Source organism: Lichenostomus cassidix, unplaced genomic scaffold, assembly GCF_008360975.1.
Source record: "Lichenostomus cassidix isolate B80296 unplaced genomic scaffold, HeHo_3.0 HiC_scaffold_789, whole genome shotgun sequence".
NCBI lineage: Eukaryota > Metazoa > Chordata > Aves > Passeriformes > Meliphagidae > Lichenostomus > Lichenostomus cassidix.
The window spans coordinates 204,768-224,299 of NW_028147479.1; the positions used below are offsets into that span (position 1 = coordinate 204,768).

The following is a 19,532-nucleotide window of genomic DNA, read 5'->3' on the forward strand; positions in this document are numbered from 1 at the left end:
TAAGGAAAGGGGTGGCGGAGGTGGGCAAGTGATGCTGGGTGCTGGGCAAGTGATTCTGGAGGTGGGCAAGTGATGGTGGGCACAGGGCAAGTGATTCTAGGTGCAGAGAAAGGGATGCTGGATGTGGGCCAGTGGTGCTGGGTGCTGGGCAAGTGATTCTGGGTGCTGGGCAAGTGATGGTGGGTGTGGGCCAGTGATGCTGGACACAGGGCAAGTGATGTTGGTCTTTTCTTTTTTATTCCCTTTTCTTTTTTCCCTTTTCTTTCTTTCTTTCCCTTTTCTCTTTTTTCTCCTTTTCTTTTTTCTCCCCTTTTTCTTTTTTCTCCCCTTTTCTTTTTTCTCCCCCTTTTCTTTTTTCTTCCCTTTTCTTTTTTTCTCCCCTTTTCTTTTTTCTTCCCTTTTCTTTTTCCCCCTTTTCTTTTTTTTTCGTTCATTTTTCCCCGTTCCTTTTTTTTTCCCTTTTTTCCCCCCTTTTCTTTTTTCCCATTTTCTTTCTTTCCCTTTTCCCTTTTTTCCCCTTTTTTCCCTTTTCTTCCCTTCTCTTTTTTCCCCTTTTCCCTTTTCTTTCTCCCCCCCTGCTCTTCATTTCCCCTCCGAGGAGCCTCAGTAATTTTCCTGCGCCCTGACATTGCTGATCCTATCTGCTGCCAGCGCCGGGTGTGCATTTTATTTATTATTTTGGGATGACTGGACAAGCTTATCGCCGAGCCCATCAATCACAGCCCCACCGCACTCCACATCCCACATCCCCGGCAGGGAATCCAGAATGTTCTGGAAGCCATTTGGGACTCTGACAGTGACCTGGTGACACCGGGTGGCATCCCGATCCCAGCGGATCCAGCCTTTCCCCGGGATCGCCACCGCCCTAGGGGACAAGGGACACTCTGCCTGTCCCCTGCCGGCAGCCAGGAGCAGCCAGGGCTGACAATCTGGCGCTGGCTGTCACCGCCAAGCGGCCCGTGGCCACCAGCACGAGGTCCTGGTGGCCTCCATCTGTCCCCGCTGGCGCTGCTGCCACCCCGGGCGCTTTGCCCAAAACGCCGAGAATTCACCCCAAAGCGTCCCAAACACGGCGAGGATGGATCGGAACAACCCCAAACCCAGCCGCGTCCCCCAAAATTGGGGACAAAGCGGGGACAACCCCAGCGAGGCGTCGTCCGGAGAGGAGAGGAGAGAGGAGAGAGGAGAGAGGAGAGAGGAGAGGAGAGGAGAGGAGAGGAGAGGAGAGGAGAGGAGAGGAGAGGAGAGGAGAGGAGAGGAGAGGGAGAGGAGAGGAGAGGAGAGGAGAGGAGAGGAGAGAGGAGAGAGGAGAGAGGAGAGAGGAGAGGAGAGGAGAGGAGAGGAGAGGAGAGGAGAGGAGAGGAGAAAGCCGAGGAGGAATTAACATTTCGCTGGCGCTTCAAAAGCATCAAAGGGAGATAATGGGCCGGGAGAGGATTGGAAGCGACAGCCGCGTTCCGAGCCATGAAGCCAGGCGGCTCCTTGCAGCAGGACTCTGCGCAAGGTGCGGGGAATTACAAATTATAATTAACAATGAGAGTCATGTCCGCCGCGCCGCCGAGCCGGGGGGATAACGAGGAGTTATCCCCGAAAATTCGGGGGTGAGGGGTTGGGAAAGGGAGGTGATGCTGCCCTGAACCCCCGGCCGGGATGGATTTGCGGCTCCGCGGGGCTGGGGTGATGTAATCGAGGATATTTGGAGTTAAGTATTAAAAAAAAATTAAAAAAAAACCCAAGAAGAGTGAGATAGTCGTCGTGGTTGTCCCAGGAGGAGAGCGGGAGGTAAATGAAATGGAATCCAAGCGAGTCAGCGCCTTGGCCGAGGGGAACTTCCCCCGGTCGGCAATTAAATCCCAAATCTCTCGGTGATTAACGAGGCACGGCCGTGCGTCCCTCTCGAGCGGGCAGCGGGCAGCGGCGCGCCGAGCTCCGAGGGAAGGACAGAAACAGCTCCGTCGGCTTTTTAATTAACTCATTTCCAGGAGTTCCAGCTTCCGATCGAGTCCCCCCTCCCCTCGGGCTCCGCGTCTTGACAAACAAAAATCTCCTTGAAAAATAACAGCCGAGCAGGATGTAATCTGTTTCTCCTTATGAAAGGGTTTTTTTTTTCTAAACGCTTTTCAGCGAGAAAGTGGATTAAAGTGGAAATAAAAACATGACAAGAGGGGGGGAAGGATGCAAACTGTGACCAGGCGGAGCGGAGAGCGGCGCCGGGGGCTGCAGGTTTTGTCACCTGAGGTCGCCAAATAATCGCGGGGACGTCGCGAAGCTGAGCGGGGCAGGGGACAGCGGGGCCAGGATGGGATGTGGAAGGGCTGGGGGTCATTTCTGGCTCCTCGGGGGGGCTCCGTGGGTCACCCAGAGCCCACCGTGAGGAGAGAGCTGCTCCTCTCCCAGGCAGGCCTTCGCTGTCCCCCGCACCCAGTCCCCAGCCCTGAGAGGCTCTGGCGGCCATCGAGGTGACATCAGAGATGCCACAGCCGGCTGTCACAGCGGCTCAGCGTCAGGCATCCCCCGCAGACCCCCCAGCAACAACCACGCGGCTCCAACTTCCCCTCCAGGCCCCTCCACCTGCCCCCGCACCTCCTCCTCCTCCTCCTCCTCTCCGAGACCACCAGCGCTAATTCCAGCCCCGACCGCCACCGCGGGCAGCCCGGGTGACACCGGAGCCCGACCAGGGTGGCTTCGCACGCCTGGCCCTGGCTCCAGCCGCCTCCTCTCCTCTCCTCTCCCCTCCCGGTACGAGGCGGATCCGCAGCGCCTGCTCGGAGCAATAATGCATCAGGACGTGCTCTGCGAAGGAGCAGCCATGCTGAGCCTCCAAAATCTCCCTCCTGCAGCAGCCCCGGCCAAGGTCAGCCTCCCTGCCGCGCTGCAGGTGCCCCGGGGAGAGGATTTGGCGCTCAGCACGGCCTCGGTTTGATGGTGAGGGGTTGGGGGGTCTCGGATTCACGGCTCGCCCACCCCCGCTCCGGTTGGAGCGCCCCGGAGGCGAGCGCGGGGGGTCAAGGTGTCCCCGAGTCGCCAGCGCGCTGCCGGGCCGGAGGTTTTGGGGCAGGGCAGGGGGAGCTGGCAGGAGTTGGGCAGATCAGATGGCACGGTCGCCACGGCAACGGCACGGCGTAGGTGGACCGAACACAATAGGGACGGGCGAGGTAAAGCCGGCGGCGAGCAGGAGGCGAGCAGCGCTGAGCTCCCCGCCGAGCACCGCCCGGGCCAGCCCCGCGCTCCGAGCCGCGGTGACACCCCCGGTTCTCCATCCGGCGCCCCTACACCCGAATAAATCCGTGTGGAAAGCAAAGGACACCGGCCTGAGGTTCAGCGGGGTCCCCAGGCGTCCCCTCGGGGGGTCACAGCAGCCGAGTCCCCCCCCCGCGTTTCCCACCGCAGGGTCCCCGGGGGTCCCGGCAGCTCGGGGCGGGGTGCCCACCTCCCTTCCCGGTAAATCTGGGGGTCAGGAAGGCTGCTGGAGAGCGAGCTGCCCTTCCTCTGTCCCCGCCTGAGCCGGGGCTGGCGGAGCCGCAGGGACAGCGGAGCCACCGCGCTGCTCCGGCTGCTGCTGCTGCTGCTGCTGCTGCAGGGCTTTGGGCGTCCCCTCCCCAAAAACCCAGCCGGATTTGGGGTTAGGGACGGCGGGAAACTTCAGGGCAGGGAGGGATGGATGGAGGGATGGATGGATGGATGGATGGACGGACGGACGAGTTCACCTTGCCCGTGTTTGCCGGGAGAGCAGGAATGAGCGCAGCCCTTCCAGGGAGAGCGCCGAGAGCCCGACCGTGCCAAGGGGAGAATCCACCTCCAGTTCCTGCTGGGCATCATCTCCCTGCTGGGCATCTCCCTGCTGGGCATCTCCCTGCCGGGCTCCCCTGAACTCATTCCCGCCCTCCCCGGGCTGCCATCACTGTCCCCCAGCCTGTTTTTTACCCACTTCTCGGGGACTTTGAGATCCTCTTCTGTAAATAAACCCAAACGAGGAGCAGTGGGGTGACCCACGGAGCTGTGGGGTGACCCACGGAGCTGTGGGGTGACCCACGGAGCTGTGGGGTGACCCGAGGAGCTGTGGGGTGACCCACGGAGCTCTAGGGTGACCCACGGAGCTGTGGGGTGACCTGAAGAGCAGTGGGGTGACCCACGGAGCAGTGGGGTGACCCACGGAGCAGTGGGGTGACACACGGAGCTGTGGGGTGACACACGGAGCTGTGGGGTGACCCGAGGAGCAGTGGGGTGACCCGAGGAGCAGTGGGGTGACCCGAGGAGCTGTGGGGTGACCTACGGAGCTGTGGGGTGACCCACGGAGCTGTGGGGTGACCTACGGAACTGTAGGGTGACCCGGGTGTGGGGTGGGTGTGGGGTGGGGGTGTGGGGTGTGGGTGGGGTGGAGGAGCAGTGGGGTGACCCACGGAGCTGCGCCTGACTCCAGACCCCCCATTCCCGTCCAGCTCTGCTCTAACGAGCCGGAAACCGCCGGCGGTGGGGGAAAATGAGGGAATCGATCGCGCCGGCTCCGGCCGCAGTCCCGGCGACACGGACACCCGCTCGTGTCACTCCCGACAGCCACGCGCGCTCCGCTCCACCATTTCAGCACTTGCCAGCGCCTCCCGTCACTCGCCACCTCTGGAGGCCAAGATGACACCCCGGCAGGAGCCCCGAGGGACACCGCGTCCCGCTGCCACCACGCTGTCGCCGCCACCCGAGTCACCACCCGAGTCACCACCCGTGTCACCACCGAGCCCACCGAGCGCCCAGGTAGCCCCACACCTGCCCAGCCGGGCACCCCGCGAGGTGCCACCCCGACGCCAAGGCTCCTGTGCCACCTCTTGGGGGGTTTGGAGGTGAGGTCAGCCCACTCCTGCCATCGCCGGGGTGCGGTTTGGGGACACCCCTGGTGGTCCCCGAGGGAAGGACGAGCGGCCAGGTGAGCTGGAGGTGACAGGAGCCCCCGTATGGCGCAGGGACACTGCGTGACCGGGCTGCCATCTGACCCTCTCGGGGGCACAGGGGATCGATGTCACCTGAGAGGGGACAGGGACAACGCGGAGCTGCCCTGGGACAGCCGGGGGGTGGCATGAGGGTTTTGCACGACCCCATGGGCACCCGGGGGGGTCAAAGGGCAGCGCAGGGACCATGGCACCCCACAAAGTGCCACCACCTCCGCGCCGCCAGCCTGGGGACAGCGGGGACACCCGGGGAAGGGGGGAGGCTGACGGGAATGGGGGGCTGGAGGGGAATGGGGGCTGGAGGGGAATTGGGGGCTGGAGGGAACTGGGGGCTGGAGGAATGGGGGCTGGAGGAATGGGGGATGGAGGGGTTGGGGTGGAGGGATGGGGTGGGGTGGGTGGAGGAATGGGGGTGGGAATGGGGCTGGAGGGAATGGGGGGCTGGAGGGAATGGGGGCTGGAGGGGAATGGGGGGCTGGAGGGAATGGGGGGCTGGAGGGGAATGGGGGCTGGAGGGAATGGGGGCTGGAGGGGAATGGGGGGCTGGAGGGAATGGGGGGCTGGAGGGAATGGGGGGCTGGAGGGGAATTGGGGGCTGGAGGGAATGGGGGGCTGGAGGGGAATGGGGGCTGCCCCGCTCTGGGCCAGGGTAAGGACACCCCAGGCCGGTAACGGGGGTGGGAGAGGAGCACCGGGATCTCGGCGTGGCCACCGGGAATTTTGGGGAGGGGGATAGTAGGAGCGACAGCGGGACAGCTGGGACAGGGGACATCGAGGGTGGGCTGCAGCGGAGGGTGGCGGACAGCGGATCCGTAGCGGCGGGGAGGGATGCGCCCCGCTCCATCCCGCTCCATCCCGCTCCATCCCGTTCCATCCCGCGCCATCCCGCTCCATCCCGCGCCATCCCTCCCGGTACCTGCGGCAGGTGAGCGATGCGGGTTGGGATCCGCAGCGCGGCTCGGCTCGGTTCGGCCCTGCTCGGCCCTGCTCGGCCCCGCTCGGCCCTGCTCGGCCCTTCTCGGCCCCGCTCGGCCCTGCTCGGCCCCGCTCGGCCGCGCTCGGCTCCGAGCCGCCACCTCCCGCCACCTCCCGCCGCCACCACCGGGCCCGCCCCGCCCCGCCCGCGGCGCCGTCACCATGGCAACCGAGGCTCCGCCCCCCCCGCAACCAGCCGCCGGCAGGGGGCGCTGTGTGCGCTGAGGGGGCGGGGCTTCCTGGGGGATGGGAGAGGGGGGAGAGCAGGTGAGAGAATAACAGTGGGAAATAGAGGGATAGGGATAGGGACAGGGATAGGGACAGGGATAGGGACAGGGACAGGGAAATCCAGGGATATGGATATGGATATGGATATGGATATGGATATGGATATGGATATGGATATGGATATGGATATGGATATGGATATGGATATGGATAACACCGGAAAATAGAGGGATATGGACATGGATATGGACATGGACAGGGACGGGGAAATCCAGGGACATGGACATGGATAGGGACATGGATATGGACATGGATAACACAGGGAATACATGGATATGGATATGAATATGGATATGGATATGGATATGGATATGGACATGGATATGAATATGGATGTGGACATGGATAACTCTGGAAAATCCAGGGATATGGACATGGATATGGATAATAAAGGGAAGTCCAGGGATATGGACATGGATATGGACATGGATAACACAGGGAACACAGGGATATCCAGGGCTATCCAGATGGATATAGACATCTACAACACAGGGAATACATGGATACACACACGGATATATGGACATGGATGACACACGGATAAACACGGGTGCACACATGAACCCACACATGGGTACAGGGATTCCCACATGGATGCACACCTGGATTCACACATGGATGCACACCTGGATTCCCACCAGGATGCACACCTGGATTCCCACCAGGATGCACACCTGGATTCCCACATGGATGGATGCACACCTGGATTCCCACACGGATGCACACCTGGATTCCCACATGGATGCACACCTGGATTCCCACACGGACGCACACCTGGATTCCCACATGGATGCACACCTGGATTCCCACAGGGATGCACACCTGGATTCCCATAGGGATGCACACCTGGATTCCCATAGGGATGCACACCTGGATTCCCACATGGATGCACACCTGGATTCCCACAGGGATGCACACCTGGATTCCCACATGGATGGACGCACACCTGGATTCCCACAAGGATGCACACCTGGATTCCCACATGGATGCACACCTGGATTCCCACCAGGATGCACACCTGGATTCCCACCAGGATGGATGCACACCTGGATTCCCACATGGACGCACACCTGGATTCCCACATGGATGCACACCTGGATTCCCACATGGATTCCCACCAGGATGCACACCTGGATTCCCACCAGGATGCACACCTGGATTCCCACATGGACGCACACCTGGATTCCCACACGGATGCACACCTGGATTCCCACATGGATGCACACCTGGATTCCCACAAGGATGCACACCTGGATTCCCACATGGATGCACACCTGGATTCCCACATGGATTCCCACCAGGACGCACACCTGGATTCCCACATGGATGCACACCTGGATTCCCACACGGATGCACACCTGGATTCCCATAGGGACACACACCTGGATTCCCACCAGGATGCACACCTGGATTCCCATAGGGACACACACCTGGATTCCCACCAGGATGCACACCTGGGTTCCCACACACGCAGCCCCCTCCATCAGCTCCCCAGCACAGATGTCACCGCCAGGTTCCCCCTCCTATCACCCCCTGGTGCCACCTGTGCCCAGTGCCACCTGTGCCCGGTGCCACCTGTGCCCAGTGCCACCTGTGTCCAGTGCCACCTGTGTCCAGTGCCACCTGTGCCCAGTGCCACCTGTGTCCATTGCAACCTGTGTCCGGTGCCACCTGTGTCCAGTGCCACCTGTGCCCTGTGCCACCTGTGTCCCCTGCATGGCCAGCCCCCCACCCAGAGCCGCCAGTGCCATCGGGAAGGGCAGAAGATTCCCGGGAACAGCCACTCCCTGCTGGAGAGAAGTTCCCCTGTCCCCACAAACCAACCCCAAATTTCAGTCCCCAGGGTCCCCTGTGAGAGCAGAGCTGGGGACAGGGTGGGGACACTGCCAGGACCCCCCTGCACTGGGGAAACTGAGGTATGAAACTGGCTCAGCAAAGCAGCATCTCCCCGGCCTGCCTGCACCTCCTGCCTTCATCCCTGCCTGCATCCCAAATTCCATCCCTGCTTCCATCCCAAATTCCATCCCTGCCTTCATCCCAAACTCCATCCCTGCCTGAATCCCAAATTCCATCCCTGCCTGAATCCCAAACTCCATCCCTGCCTGAATCCCAAACTCCATCCCTGCCTGCATCCCAAATTCCATCCCTGCCTGCATCCCAAATTCCATCCCTGCCTGCATCCCAAATTCCATCCCTGCCTGCACCCACATTGTCATCACTGTCTGTCCCTCCACCTTTGTCCCTTTCTCCTTCCTTCCTTGGCCTCCATCTGCATTTCCACCTTCATTCCAACCTTTATCCCAACCTTTATCCCAACTTTTATCCCAAACTCCATCCCTGCCTGCACCTCCTGCCTGCATCCCAACTTTTATCCCAATCTTCATCCCAACCTGCATCCCAACCTCTATCCCAACATTCATCCCTGCCTGCATCCCAACCTCTATCCCAATCTCCATCCCTGCCCACACCTCCTGCCTGCATCCCAACCTGCATCCTGAACTCCATCCCAACCTTTATCCCAGCCTTTATCCCACTATCCATCCCTGCCTGCATCCCAACTTATATCCCAATCTTCATCCCAACCTTCATCCCAAACTCCATCCCAACCTTCATCCCAAACTCCATCTCAATTTCCATCCCTGCCCACACCTCCTGCCTGCATCCCAACCTGCATCCTGAACTCCATCCCAACCTTTATCCCAGCCTTTATCCCACTATCCATCCCTGCCTCCATCCCAACTTATATCCCAATCTTTACCCCAACCTCTATCCCAACATTCAACCCTGCCTGCATCCCAAACTCCATCTCAATTTCCATCCCTGCCTGCACCTCCTGCCTGCATCCCAACTTTTATCCCAACCTTTATCCCAAACTCCATCCCAAACTCCATCCTGAACTCCATCCCTGCCTGCACTTCCTGCCTGCATCCCAAACTCCATCCCAATCTTCATGCCAACCTCTATCCCAATCTTTATACCAACCTTCATCCCAAACTCCATCCCAATCTCCATCCCTGCCTGCACCTCCTGCCTGCATCCCAACCTTCATCCCAACCTTCATCCCAAACTCCATCCCAACCTCTATCCCAACCTTCATCCCACCCTTCCTCCCTTCCTGCCTCTCCTCCCCGCTGTGCCCGCCGGGGCTCTGGGCTCAGACATCCCCCAGGCTGCCATCGATTTATTCCCCAGTCAGATTCATTCCGGGCAGCTGCTGTCACCCACAGCAACACTCAGCTCCAGCCTTTTCCTGGATTATTTTTTTAACTCCCTCCTGCAGAACGGGAAGTTAAAAAATCCAATATTTTGGCTGAAAATCCAAGATTTTTGGATAATTTTTTTGGGGAGTAGAGTTTTTCTGGGAGCGTCAACTCCAGAGCTCAACCCCGCAAGGCGAGGCCGTGAGAGGAAGGGGTTAAACAGCTTTTCGCTGGTTAGGGATGAGAAATGGGTCTGTAATCCCTTTTTTCCTGGGATTTATGATCCATCTGCGTAAAACCTGGTCAGTGTGGAAAAGCACATCCGAAATCAACGGGATTTTGGGACGAGGGATGGCGGTTGAGTCTCCCCTCAAACCACCACGGCATGATTTTCCTAACTGCTCCTCATTTTCCTCATTCTTCCTTATATTCCCAATTATTCCTAATTTTCTCCCAAATTTCCATATCCTCAGCATCCTGCACTTGGAGCAGCTCCAGCCCAATCCCATTCCCAGAGAATGGGATCCCCTCTGGAATCCCCTCTGGAATCCCCTCTGGAATCACAGAAAAATTTGGGTTGGAAGGCACCTTAAGGGTCATCCACTCCCACCCTTCTCCTGCTGGATTTGCCCCTCCCAGGGCAGGATTTACCCCCAAATCCTACAGCTGACAATTCCAGCAGCCTCTCATCCCATTCTTATTCCCATTCCCATTCCTATTCCGACTCCTATTCCTATTCCTATTTCATTCCTATTCCTATTCCCATTTCCATTCCTATTCCAATTCCCATTCCTTTTTTTTTTTTTTTTTTTTTTTTTTTATTCCTATTCCTACTCCCATTCCCATTCCTATTCCCATTCCTATTCCAACTCCTATTCCTATTCCTATTCCCATTCCCATTACCATTCCTATTCTCATTCCCAATCCTATTCCTATTCCTATTCCTATTCCCATTCCCAATCCCAATCCCAATCCCATTCCATCCCCATTCCCAATCCCATTCCCATTCCTATTCCAACTCCTATTCCTATTCCCATTGCCATTCCTATTCTCATTCCCAATCCCATTCCTATTCCCATTCCATTCCTATTCCTATTCCTATTCCTATTCCTATTCCTATTCCTATTCCCATTCCCATTCCCGTTTTCCCATTCCATTCCTATTCCTATTCCTATTCCTATTCCTATTCTATTCCTATTCCTACTTCTATTCCCATTCCTATTCCCATTTTCCCATTCCCATTCCTCTCTTTTCCCACTCCCATTCCCATTCCCTTTCCCATTCCTATTCCCATTCCATCCCCATTCCCATTCCCACTCCCATTTTCCCAATCCCATTCCTATTCTCATTATCCCATCCCATCCCATCCTATCCCATCCCATCCCATTCCCATTCCCATTCCCATTCCCATTCCCATTCCCATTCCCATTCCCATTCCCATTTTCCCATCCCCATTCCCATCCCATCCCCATTCCCATCCCCATTCCCATTCCCATCCCATTTTCCCATTCCCATTCCTCTCTTTATCGCCAACATTCCCATTTAATTCCTTCTCCCACCAGGATTTTAACAATCCCACTGCCCCCTGGGATTTCCCCTCAGATTTCCCCCAATCAGCCCAATTATTCCCCCTGATTTTTAATTTCCCCCATGATTAAAATCAACATTTCTCTCCCTTCCCTATTCCCATTCCCAAATCCAACGGATTTTCCCGCTGGGAGGGATGTTGACATTTATGGAATGTTCCTCCTCACCTCTGATGTCATTTTTTTTTAAACAAAAACCCCCAAAAAAATAAAAATAAAAATTCTGAAATCCCTTCCAGGCTCCTCTGGAACAGCAAAGGGAGTTTCAAACGTTCCAGGCAGTGTTGGATCCCAATGTCATTTAAAGGTTTTCCTTTAAACCTGAGATTTCCAGGATTTCTGGATTTCCTTCCTCTCTGTTATTATTTACTGCCTGGAAAAATGGGGGGAAAAGTGGGGAAAAAAGGATTTTGGGGTGATTTTTTGGGGTTTTTTTGTGGTGGGGAGTGAGGGACTCTCTGCAAGCAAACCCCAAAAATCCAAACCTCAAAAAATCCAAACCCCAAAATTCCAAACCCCAAAAAATCCAAACCCAAAAATCCAAACCTCAAAAAATCCAAACCCCAAAAATCCAAACCCCAAAAGTCCAAACCTCAAAAAATCCAAACCCCAAAAAATCCAAACCCCAAAAAATCCAAACCTCAAAAAATCCAAACCCCAAAAATCCAAATCTCAAAAAAATCCAAACCCCAAAAATCCAAACGCCAAAAATCCAAACCCCAAAAAATCCAAACGCCAAAAATCCAAACCCCAAAAATCCAAATGCCAAAAAATCCAAACCCCAAAAATCCAAACCCTAAAAACCCAAACCCCAAAAAATCCAAATCCCAAAAGTTCAAACCCCAAAAAATCCAAACCCCAAAAAATCCAAACCCCAAAAATCCAAACCCCAAAAAATCCAAACCCAAAAAAATCCAAACCCCAAAAATCCAAATCTCAAAAATCCAAACCCCAAAAAATCCAAATCCCAAAAAATCCAAACCCCAAAAAATCCAAACCCCAAAAATCCAAACCCCAAAAATCCAAACCCAAAAATCCAAACCCCCAAAAATCCAAACCCCAAAAATCCAAACCCCAAAAATCCAAACCCCAAAAATCCAAACCTCCAAAAAATCCAAACCCCAAAAATCCAAACCCCAAAAAATCCAAACCCCAAAAAATCCAAACCCCAAAAAAATCCCAACCCAGGCTGCTTTGGATTCCCCCAGTTCAGGAATAAAGGAGAGAATTCCCAAATCCAGATCATCTTCCTTTCACCTATTAAAAAATCCTCAGCAGCTTATCAAACCTGAGCCAACCCGAGCTGGATTTTTATTTTATTTTATTTTTTAAGAACTGCTGCTTATTTAAAAAAAAAATAAAATAAAAAGGAAAGTCTTTAAATCCCTGTAATAACAGGGAAAAAATCCTATTTATTTAGCGGGAAGCAGTGCTCTGTGCCTGGAAATTCCCCTGCTCTGAATCCTGAGAGGAAAATATGGATTGTCACCGATGGGGACAGCAAAGCCACCAGCAGGGATTGTCCCCTCACCGAAATTTGGGGACATTTTGGGGACAGCGCCAGGCTGGCAGCAGCTCTGATGATGACGAAATTCAGGTTTTCCCAGAATTTCCTTCTGCCACGCCAGGTCTGGGAATTGTCACTTTTGTCCCTTAGGGTTTTTTGGGGATCAGATGAGGTTTTTTTGCCTTCTGGGGGATTTATCTTGGTGGGGATTTGCCATTGTCACATTGGGACACAAACAAGGGGGTTTGGGGTCACCAGGACACCCCGAAATAGGGACAGGAAACCCCCAGAACAGTCCATCCCTTGGGCCACCAGAGGTGTCACCTGCCCTGAGGGGACACAACCCCTTGGGGACACAACCAGAGGACATCGAAGGGAACACGGCACTGACCCCAAAGGGGGTTTGGGGTCCCCAGAACACCCCAAAACAGGATAGGAACCCCCAGAACTGTCCATCCCTTGGGCTCTGCTGTGCTCAGCAAAGGCCACCAGAATTGTCACCTGCCCTGAGGGGACACAACCCCTTGGGGACACGACTGAAGGACATCATGGTGGATGTGGCACTGACCCCAAGGGGGTTTGGGATCTCCAGAGCACCCCAAAACAGGATAGGAACCCCCAGAACAGTCCATCCCTGCAAGGGCCACCACACATGTCACCTGCCCTGAGGGGACACAACCCCTTGGGGACACAAACGAAGGACATTGTGGTGGACACAGCACTGACCCCAAGGGGGTTTGGGATCTCCAGAGCACCCCAAAACAGGATAGGAAACCCCAGAACAGAACAGTCCATCCCTTGGGCTCTGCTGTGCTCAGCAAAGGCCACCAGAATTGTCACCTGCCCTGAGGGGACACAACCCCTTGGGGACACAACCAAAGGACATCATGGTGGACACGGCACTGACCCCAGAGGGGTTTGGGATCTCCAGAGCACCCCAAAACAGGATAGGAACCCCCAGAACAGTCCATCCCTCCTCACACCTGGGGGATTCTCTTCCTCACACCTGGGGGATTCTCTTCCTCACACCTGGGGGATTATCTTCACCACATCTGGAGAATTCTCCTCCTCACATCTGGAGAATTCTTTTCCTCACACCTGGAGAATTCTCCTCCCCACACCTGGGGCTTTCCACCACACTTGAAAGATTCTCTTCCTCACACCTGGAGAATTCTCCTCCTCACACCTCGAAGATTCTCCTCCTCACACCTGGAGGATTCTTCTCCTCACATCTGGAAAATTCTCCTCCTCACACCTGAACAATTCTCCTCCCCACACCACAGTCTCTCCGCCACACTTGAAAAATTCTCTCCCTCACCCCCGGAAAATCCTCTTCCTCCTCTCCTCAGGACGCTCCACCCACCCACCCACTCCCCACCCCACCCAACACCTCCTTCCCTCCCCACCCACCCCCCCAAAAAAACCCATCCAAAAACATCCCCTCTCACCTGATCCCTCAGCCTCTCCTGCTGCCCGCGCAGCGCCAACGCGTGCTGCGGGTATTTACTCTTCAGGTGGTCCATGAAAGCATCCCGCTTGCGCTCCATCTCGCTCTTCTGGAGGCCGGTGAGCGCCTCCAGGCTCTGCGCGGCGATCACGGTGTGCCGCCGCTCCGAGGTGTGCACCAGCCCCACGTTGGAGAAGCGCCGGGTGCCGTTGCCCAGCGTGCGGTACTCGCGCGGGTACTCGGCATCGTCCGCGGAGATCATGTGCGAGCTCGTCCGGTCGGGATCTGCGCGGGCACGGAGAGCACAGCGCGGTCAGGGGACAGTCCCCGGACACGGGGCAGAGGTGGGGACAGTGGACAGTCCCCGGACTTGGGGCAGAGCGGGGGACAGTCCCCGGCCATGGGGCAGAGTGGGGAACTCGTCCGGTCGGGATCTGCGCGGGCACGGAGAGCACAGCGCGGTCAGGGGACAGTCCCCGCACTTGGGGCAGAGGTGGGGACAGTCCCCGGACACGGGGCACAGGTGGGGACAGTCCCTGGACTTGGGGCAGAAAGGGGGATTGTCCTGTCGGGATCTGCGGGGACAGTTCCCTGAAATGGGATGGAGTGGGGGGACAGTCCCCGGACTTGGGGCAGAGTGGGGAACTCGTCCTGTCGGGATCTGCGCGGGCACGGGAGAGCACAGCGGGGTCAGGGGACAGTCCCCGGACTTGGGGACAATGTCCGGCCATGGGGCGGAACAGTCCCCGGCCGTAGGGCAGAAAGAGGGAATGGTCCTACTGGGACGTGCGCGGGCAGCAGGAGAGCACAGCGGGGTCAGGGGACAGTCCCCGCACTTGGGGCACAGCGAGGGATTGTCCCCGGCCATGGGACGGAGTGGGGGGGACAGTCCCCGGCCATGGGACAGAGGTGGGGACAGTCCCTGCCATGGGGCAGAATGGGGAGAGACAGTCCCCGGCCATGGGACACATTTGGGGACGGGGAGGGGGATTTCAGCAAGGAGCGATGGCAGAGCCTTGCTGGGGAGTGGGATCAGATCTCAGGGGGATATATGGAATGGGATCATCCTTTTTGGGATGCACGGAGTGGGATCATCCCTTATGGGATGCACGGAGTGGGATCATCCCTTAGTGGGATAAATGGAATGGGATCATCCCTTTTGGGATGCACAGAGTGGGATCAGACCTTACGGGATATATATGGAATGGGATCATCCTTTACTGGGATGCACAGAGTGGGATCATCCCTTATGGGATAAATGGAGTGGGATCATCCCTTTTGGGATGCACAGAGTGGGATCATCCCTTATGGGATGCACGGAGTGGGATCATCCCTTAGTGGGATATATGGAATGGGATCATCCTTTTTGGGATGCACAGAGTGGGACCAGACCTCCGTGGGATAAATGGAATGGGATCATCCCTTATGGGATGCACAGAATGGGATCAGACCTTATGGGATATATATGGAATGGGATCATCCCTTTTGGGATGTGCAGAGTGGAATCATCCCTTTTGGGATGCACAGAGTGGGATCTTCCCCTATGGGATGCACGGAGTGGGATCATCCCTTTTGGGATGCACAAAGTGGGACCAGACCTCCGTGGGATAAATGGAATGGGATCATCCCTTATGGGATGCACAGAATGGGATCATCCCTTTTGGGATGTACAGAATGGGATCATCCCTTTTGGGATGCACGGAGTGGGATCTTCCCTTTTGGGATGCACGGAGTGGGATCTTCCCTTTTGGGATGCATGGAGTGGGATCAGATCTCAGGCTGATGCATGGAGTGGGATCATCCCTTTTGGGATGCACGGAGTGGGATCATCCCTCAGTGGGATCACCCCTCAGTGGGATGCACGGAGTGCTGGTGGCTGCAGGGTTTGTCCCCTGCCATGGCAGCAGTGTCCCCTCCCCCGGACATGCGGCGGGAGGCGAGGGGACAGCGGGGACAGAGGGGCTGAGATCCCCCAAAACCCGCCATGTTGAGAGCGAAACAGGAACAAAACAGCGCTGGGTGAGTGAAAACAGCACAGACAGGACACGGCATGGGGACACGGACACGCGGGGGACATGGGGACACGGCATGGGGACACCGACACTCGGACACGCGGGGGACATGGGGACACGGCTCCGGAGCACGGACACTCGGACACTCGGACACACGGACGACACGGACACAGCACAGACCAAAATAAAATGAAATCAGGCAGGGTGGAGGGAGGGACGCGTGTGCGGGCACTGCGCGGGGTGACAGGCCACCCGTGTCCCCCCAGGGACCCCAGCAAGGGCTCAGCACCCTGTCCTACCCCCGTGGCCAGCCCGGCCTGCGGGGACCAAACCCGGGATGCTCTGTCCCCTCCTCTGTCCCCTCCTCTGTCCCCTCCTCTGTCCCATCCTCTGTCCTACCCCAGCCCCTCCCGCGGGCACCAAACCTAGAATATCCGGAATGCTCTGCCTCATCCCAGCCCGAGGGCATCAAATCTGGAATCTCGAGGGTGTTCTGCCTCATCCCAACCTTTCTCGGGGCTCAGCCCAGCCCGAGGACACCAAATCCAGAATCTCGAGGATGCTCTGCACCATCCCAGCCTTTCCCGGAGCTCAGCCCAGCCCGAGGACACCAAATCCGGAATCTCGAGGATGTTCTGCCTCATCCCAACCTTTCCCGGAGTTCAGCCAAGCTCGGGGACACCAAACCCGGGATTCCCGGGATGCTCTGCCCCATCCTCTGCCTCATCCCAGCCTTTCCCGGGTCTCAGCCCAGCCTGGGGACACCAAACCTAGAATCCCCGGGATGCTCTGCCCCATCCTCTGTCCTATTCCAGCCTTTCCCGGTGCTCAGCAGAGCCCGCGGGCACCAAACCTAGAATATCGGAAATGCTCTGCCCCATCCCAGCCCGGGGGCACCAAATCTGGGATTCCCGGGATGCTCTGCCTCATCTTCTGCCTCATCCCAGCCCTTCCCGGAGCTCAGTCCAGCGGGGAGACACCAAACCCAGGATTCCCGGGATGTTCTACCCCATCCCAGCCTTTCTCGGGGCTCAGTCCAGCTCGAGAGCACCAAATCCGGAATCTCGAGGATGCTCTGCCTCATCCCAGCCTGTTCCGGAGCTCAGTCCAGCCCGGGGACACCAAACCCGGGATTCCCGGTATGTTCTACCCCATCCCAGCCCGGGGACACCAAATCCGGAATCTCAAAGGTGCTCTGTCCAATCCTCTGCCCTTCCCTGGGCTCATGCGAGCCCACGGGGACCAAACCCGGGATTCCCGGGATGCTCTGCCCCATCCTCTGCCTCATCCCAGCCTTTCCCGGAGCTCAGCCCAGCCCGGGGGCACCAAATCCAGAATCTACGGAATCTTCCCGGAGCTCACTCCAGCCCGAGGGCACCGAATCCGGAATCTCGAGGATGCTCTGCCTCATCCCAGCCCTTCCCAGAGCTCAACCGAGCCCGTGGACACCAAACCTACAATATCCGGGATGCTCTGCCCCATTCTCTGCCCCATCCCAGCCTGTTCCGGAGCTCAGCCCAGCTCGAGGGCACCAAATCCGGAATCTCGAGGATGCTCTGCCTCATCCCAGCCTTTCCCGGAACTTAATCCAGCCCGGCGGCACCAAACCTGGAATCTACGGAATCTTCCCGGTGCTCAGTCCAGCCCGGGGACACCAAATCCGGAATTCCCGGGATGCTCTGCCCCATCCTCTGCCCTATCCCAGCCCTTCCCGGAGCTCAGCCCAGCCCGAGGACACCAAATCCGGAATCTACGGAATCTTCCCGGCGCTCAGTCCAGCCCGGGGACACCAAATCCGGAATCTCGAGGATGCTCTGCCCAATCCTCTGTCCTTCCCTGCGCTCAGGCGAGCCTGAGGGGACACCAAACCCGGGATTTCCGGGATGCTCTGCCCCATTTTTTGCCGCATCCCAGCCTTTCCCGGAACTTAATCCAGCCCGGCGCCACCAAACCTGGATTCTAAGAATCTTCCCTGGCTTCAGGCGAGCCCGCGGGGACCAAACCCGGGATTCCCGGGATGCTCTGCCTCATCCCAGCCCTTCCCGGAGCTCAGTCCAGCCCGAGGGCACCGAATCCGGAATCTCGAGGGTGCTCTGCCCCATCCCAGCCCTTCCCGGCTCTCAGCCCATCCCGGGCAGGGACAGGAGGTGACACCGAAACAGGCAGAAAGTCCCACGCTCAATGAGAACCACAAGGATCTCTCCTCTCGCTAATAACTCATTCCGAGCACGAGGGATTCTCCTTCCAGGGAAGCTGGAAGAGGCGCCGCATGCCTGGAAGTCCCCGCAGGCTGCCAGCGCCTGGCACAGCCTCGGTGACAGCGGGACGAGGCCACCCCGTGCCAGCTGCGGGACAGCTCCGGGACCCGCAGTGCCACCCTGGAGGGTCGCACGGTGTCCCCTAACCCCGGACCGGTGCCAGGCTGCCCCGAGATGGCTTCGGCACCGCGGATGAGGTTGGCAGAGCGTTCTGCCTTCCCCTCCTTGCTCCCCTCTTAACCTTGATCCATAATTCATCTCCCTCCTCGCCCTGCTTTGCCTTCCCTCCCGAGCTCCCGCCAAGCAAACCACGGCGAGGTTTTTTTCCTCTTTTTCCCCCTCAATAATTCATCGGCCCCGCAGCCCGGTTTGATATCAAATTGATATCAAGTGCTATCAGCGCGGGAGGAGCTCCAGCGGGGGGCAGGGGACGCGATTGCTCCGCTCAAGGTCGCACGAGGAGCCGAGCGGGGACATCACGCGCTCGGCGAATGCCACAGGGACATCCCCAAGCTTTTCCTCCTCCAAAAAAGCCACCGGGCCAGCTGCCGTCACCGCGGAATGTGACCTTGGCAGGGCTGTCACCCCCTTTTTTTCCCAGGAAACGGAGGTGGAATGAGGGAAGAGCCGAAGCTCCTGTCCCTCCCTCGCTCTGCCCGGTCCTGGTGGCACCGAGGAGGTCCCGCTGGCACCGAGGAGGTCCCGGTGGCACCGAGGAGGTCCCGGTGGCACCGAGGAGGTCCCGGTGGTACCGAGGAGGTCCTGGTGGTACCGAGGAGGTCCTGGTGGTACCGAGGAGGTCCTGGTGGCACCGAGGAGGTCCTGGTGGCACCGAGGAGGTTCCAGTGGCACCGAGGAGGTCCCGCTGGCACCTCGAACACCCCGAAGGGCACAGAGGAAATGCCGGAGGGGACACTTCGGTCCCGCTGGTGGCAGAGGAGAAGGGCGACAGCATCGCCCCGGGCTCCGAATTCCAACCCGGATGGGAAATCCCGGCCGAGAAGCTTCTCCAAACCCCCCCAGGAGCTCCAGGAGCTCCGTTCCCATCTCTCCCTTCACAACTCCACGGCCCCGGGATGGCTGATCCAAGGTGGAAAAATCCGTCCTTGCCTCACTCCAGCACTGTCTCCGCCACCCCAAAATACCGATTTGGGCAGGGATTGCACCCAGCACCCAAAACCCAGCCTTGGAGCTCATCGGGAATGCCCTGGAGCAGCTTCGGGATGCTGCTCGGGTGCGGGAATGGGACTCTGGACCACCCTAGGGTGCGGGAATGGGACTCTGGACCACCCTAGGGTGCGGGGACGGGACCCTGGGTCACC

At 57.8% G+C, this 19,532-nt stretch overlaps 1 protein-coding gene across 3 annotated transcripts in view; it reads right to left on the reverse strand.

Annotated features, from left to right (window-relative positions):
• LOC146422287 (SRC kinase signaling inhibitor 1-like) overlaps positions 1-19,532 on the reverse strand; it is a 91,540-nt gene that overhangs the window by 58,586 nt on the left and 13,422 nt on the right. For all 3 annotated transcript variants that reach the window (XM_085046661.1, XM_085046658.1, XM_085046660.1), the window contains exon 2: positions 13,942-14,225. In XM_085046661.1, coding sequence (XP_084902787.1) covers positions 13,942-14,225 — 284 coding nt within the window. The remainder of the gene's footprint in view (positions 1-13,941; positions 14,226-19,532) is intronic.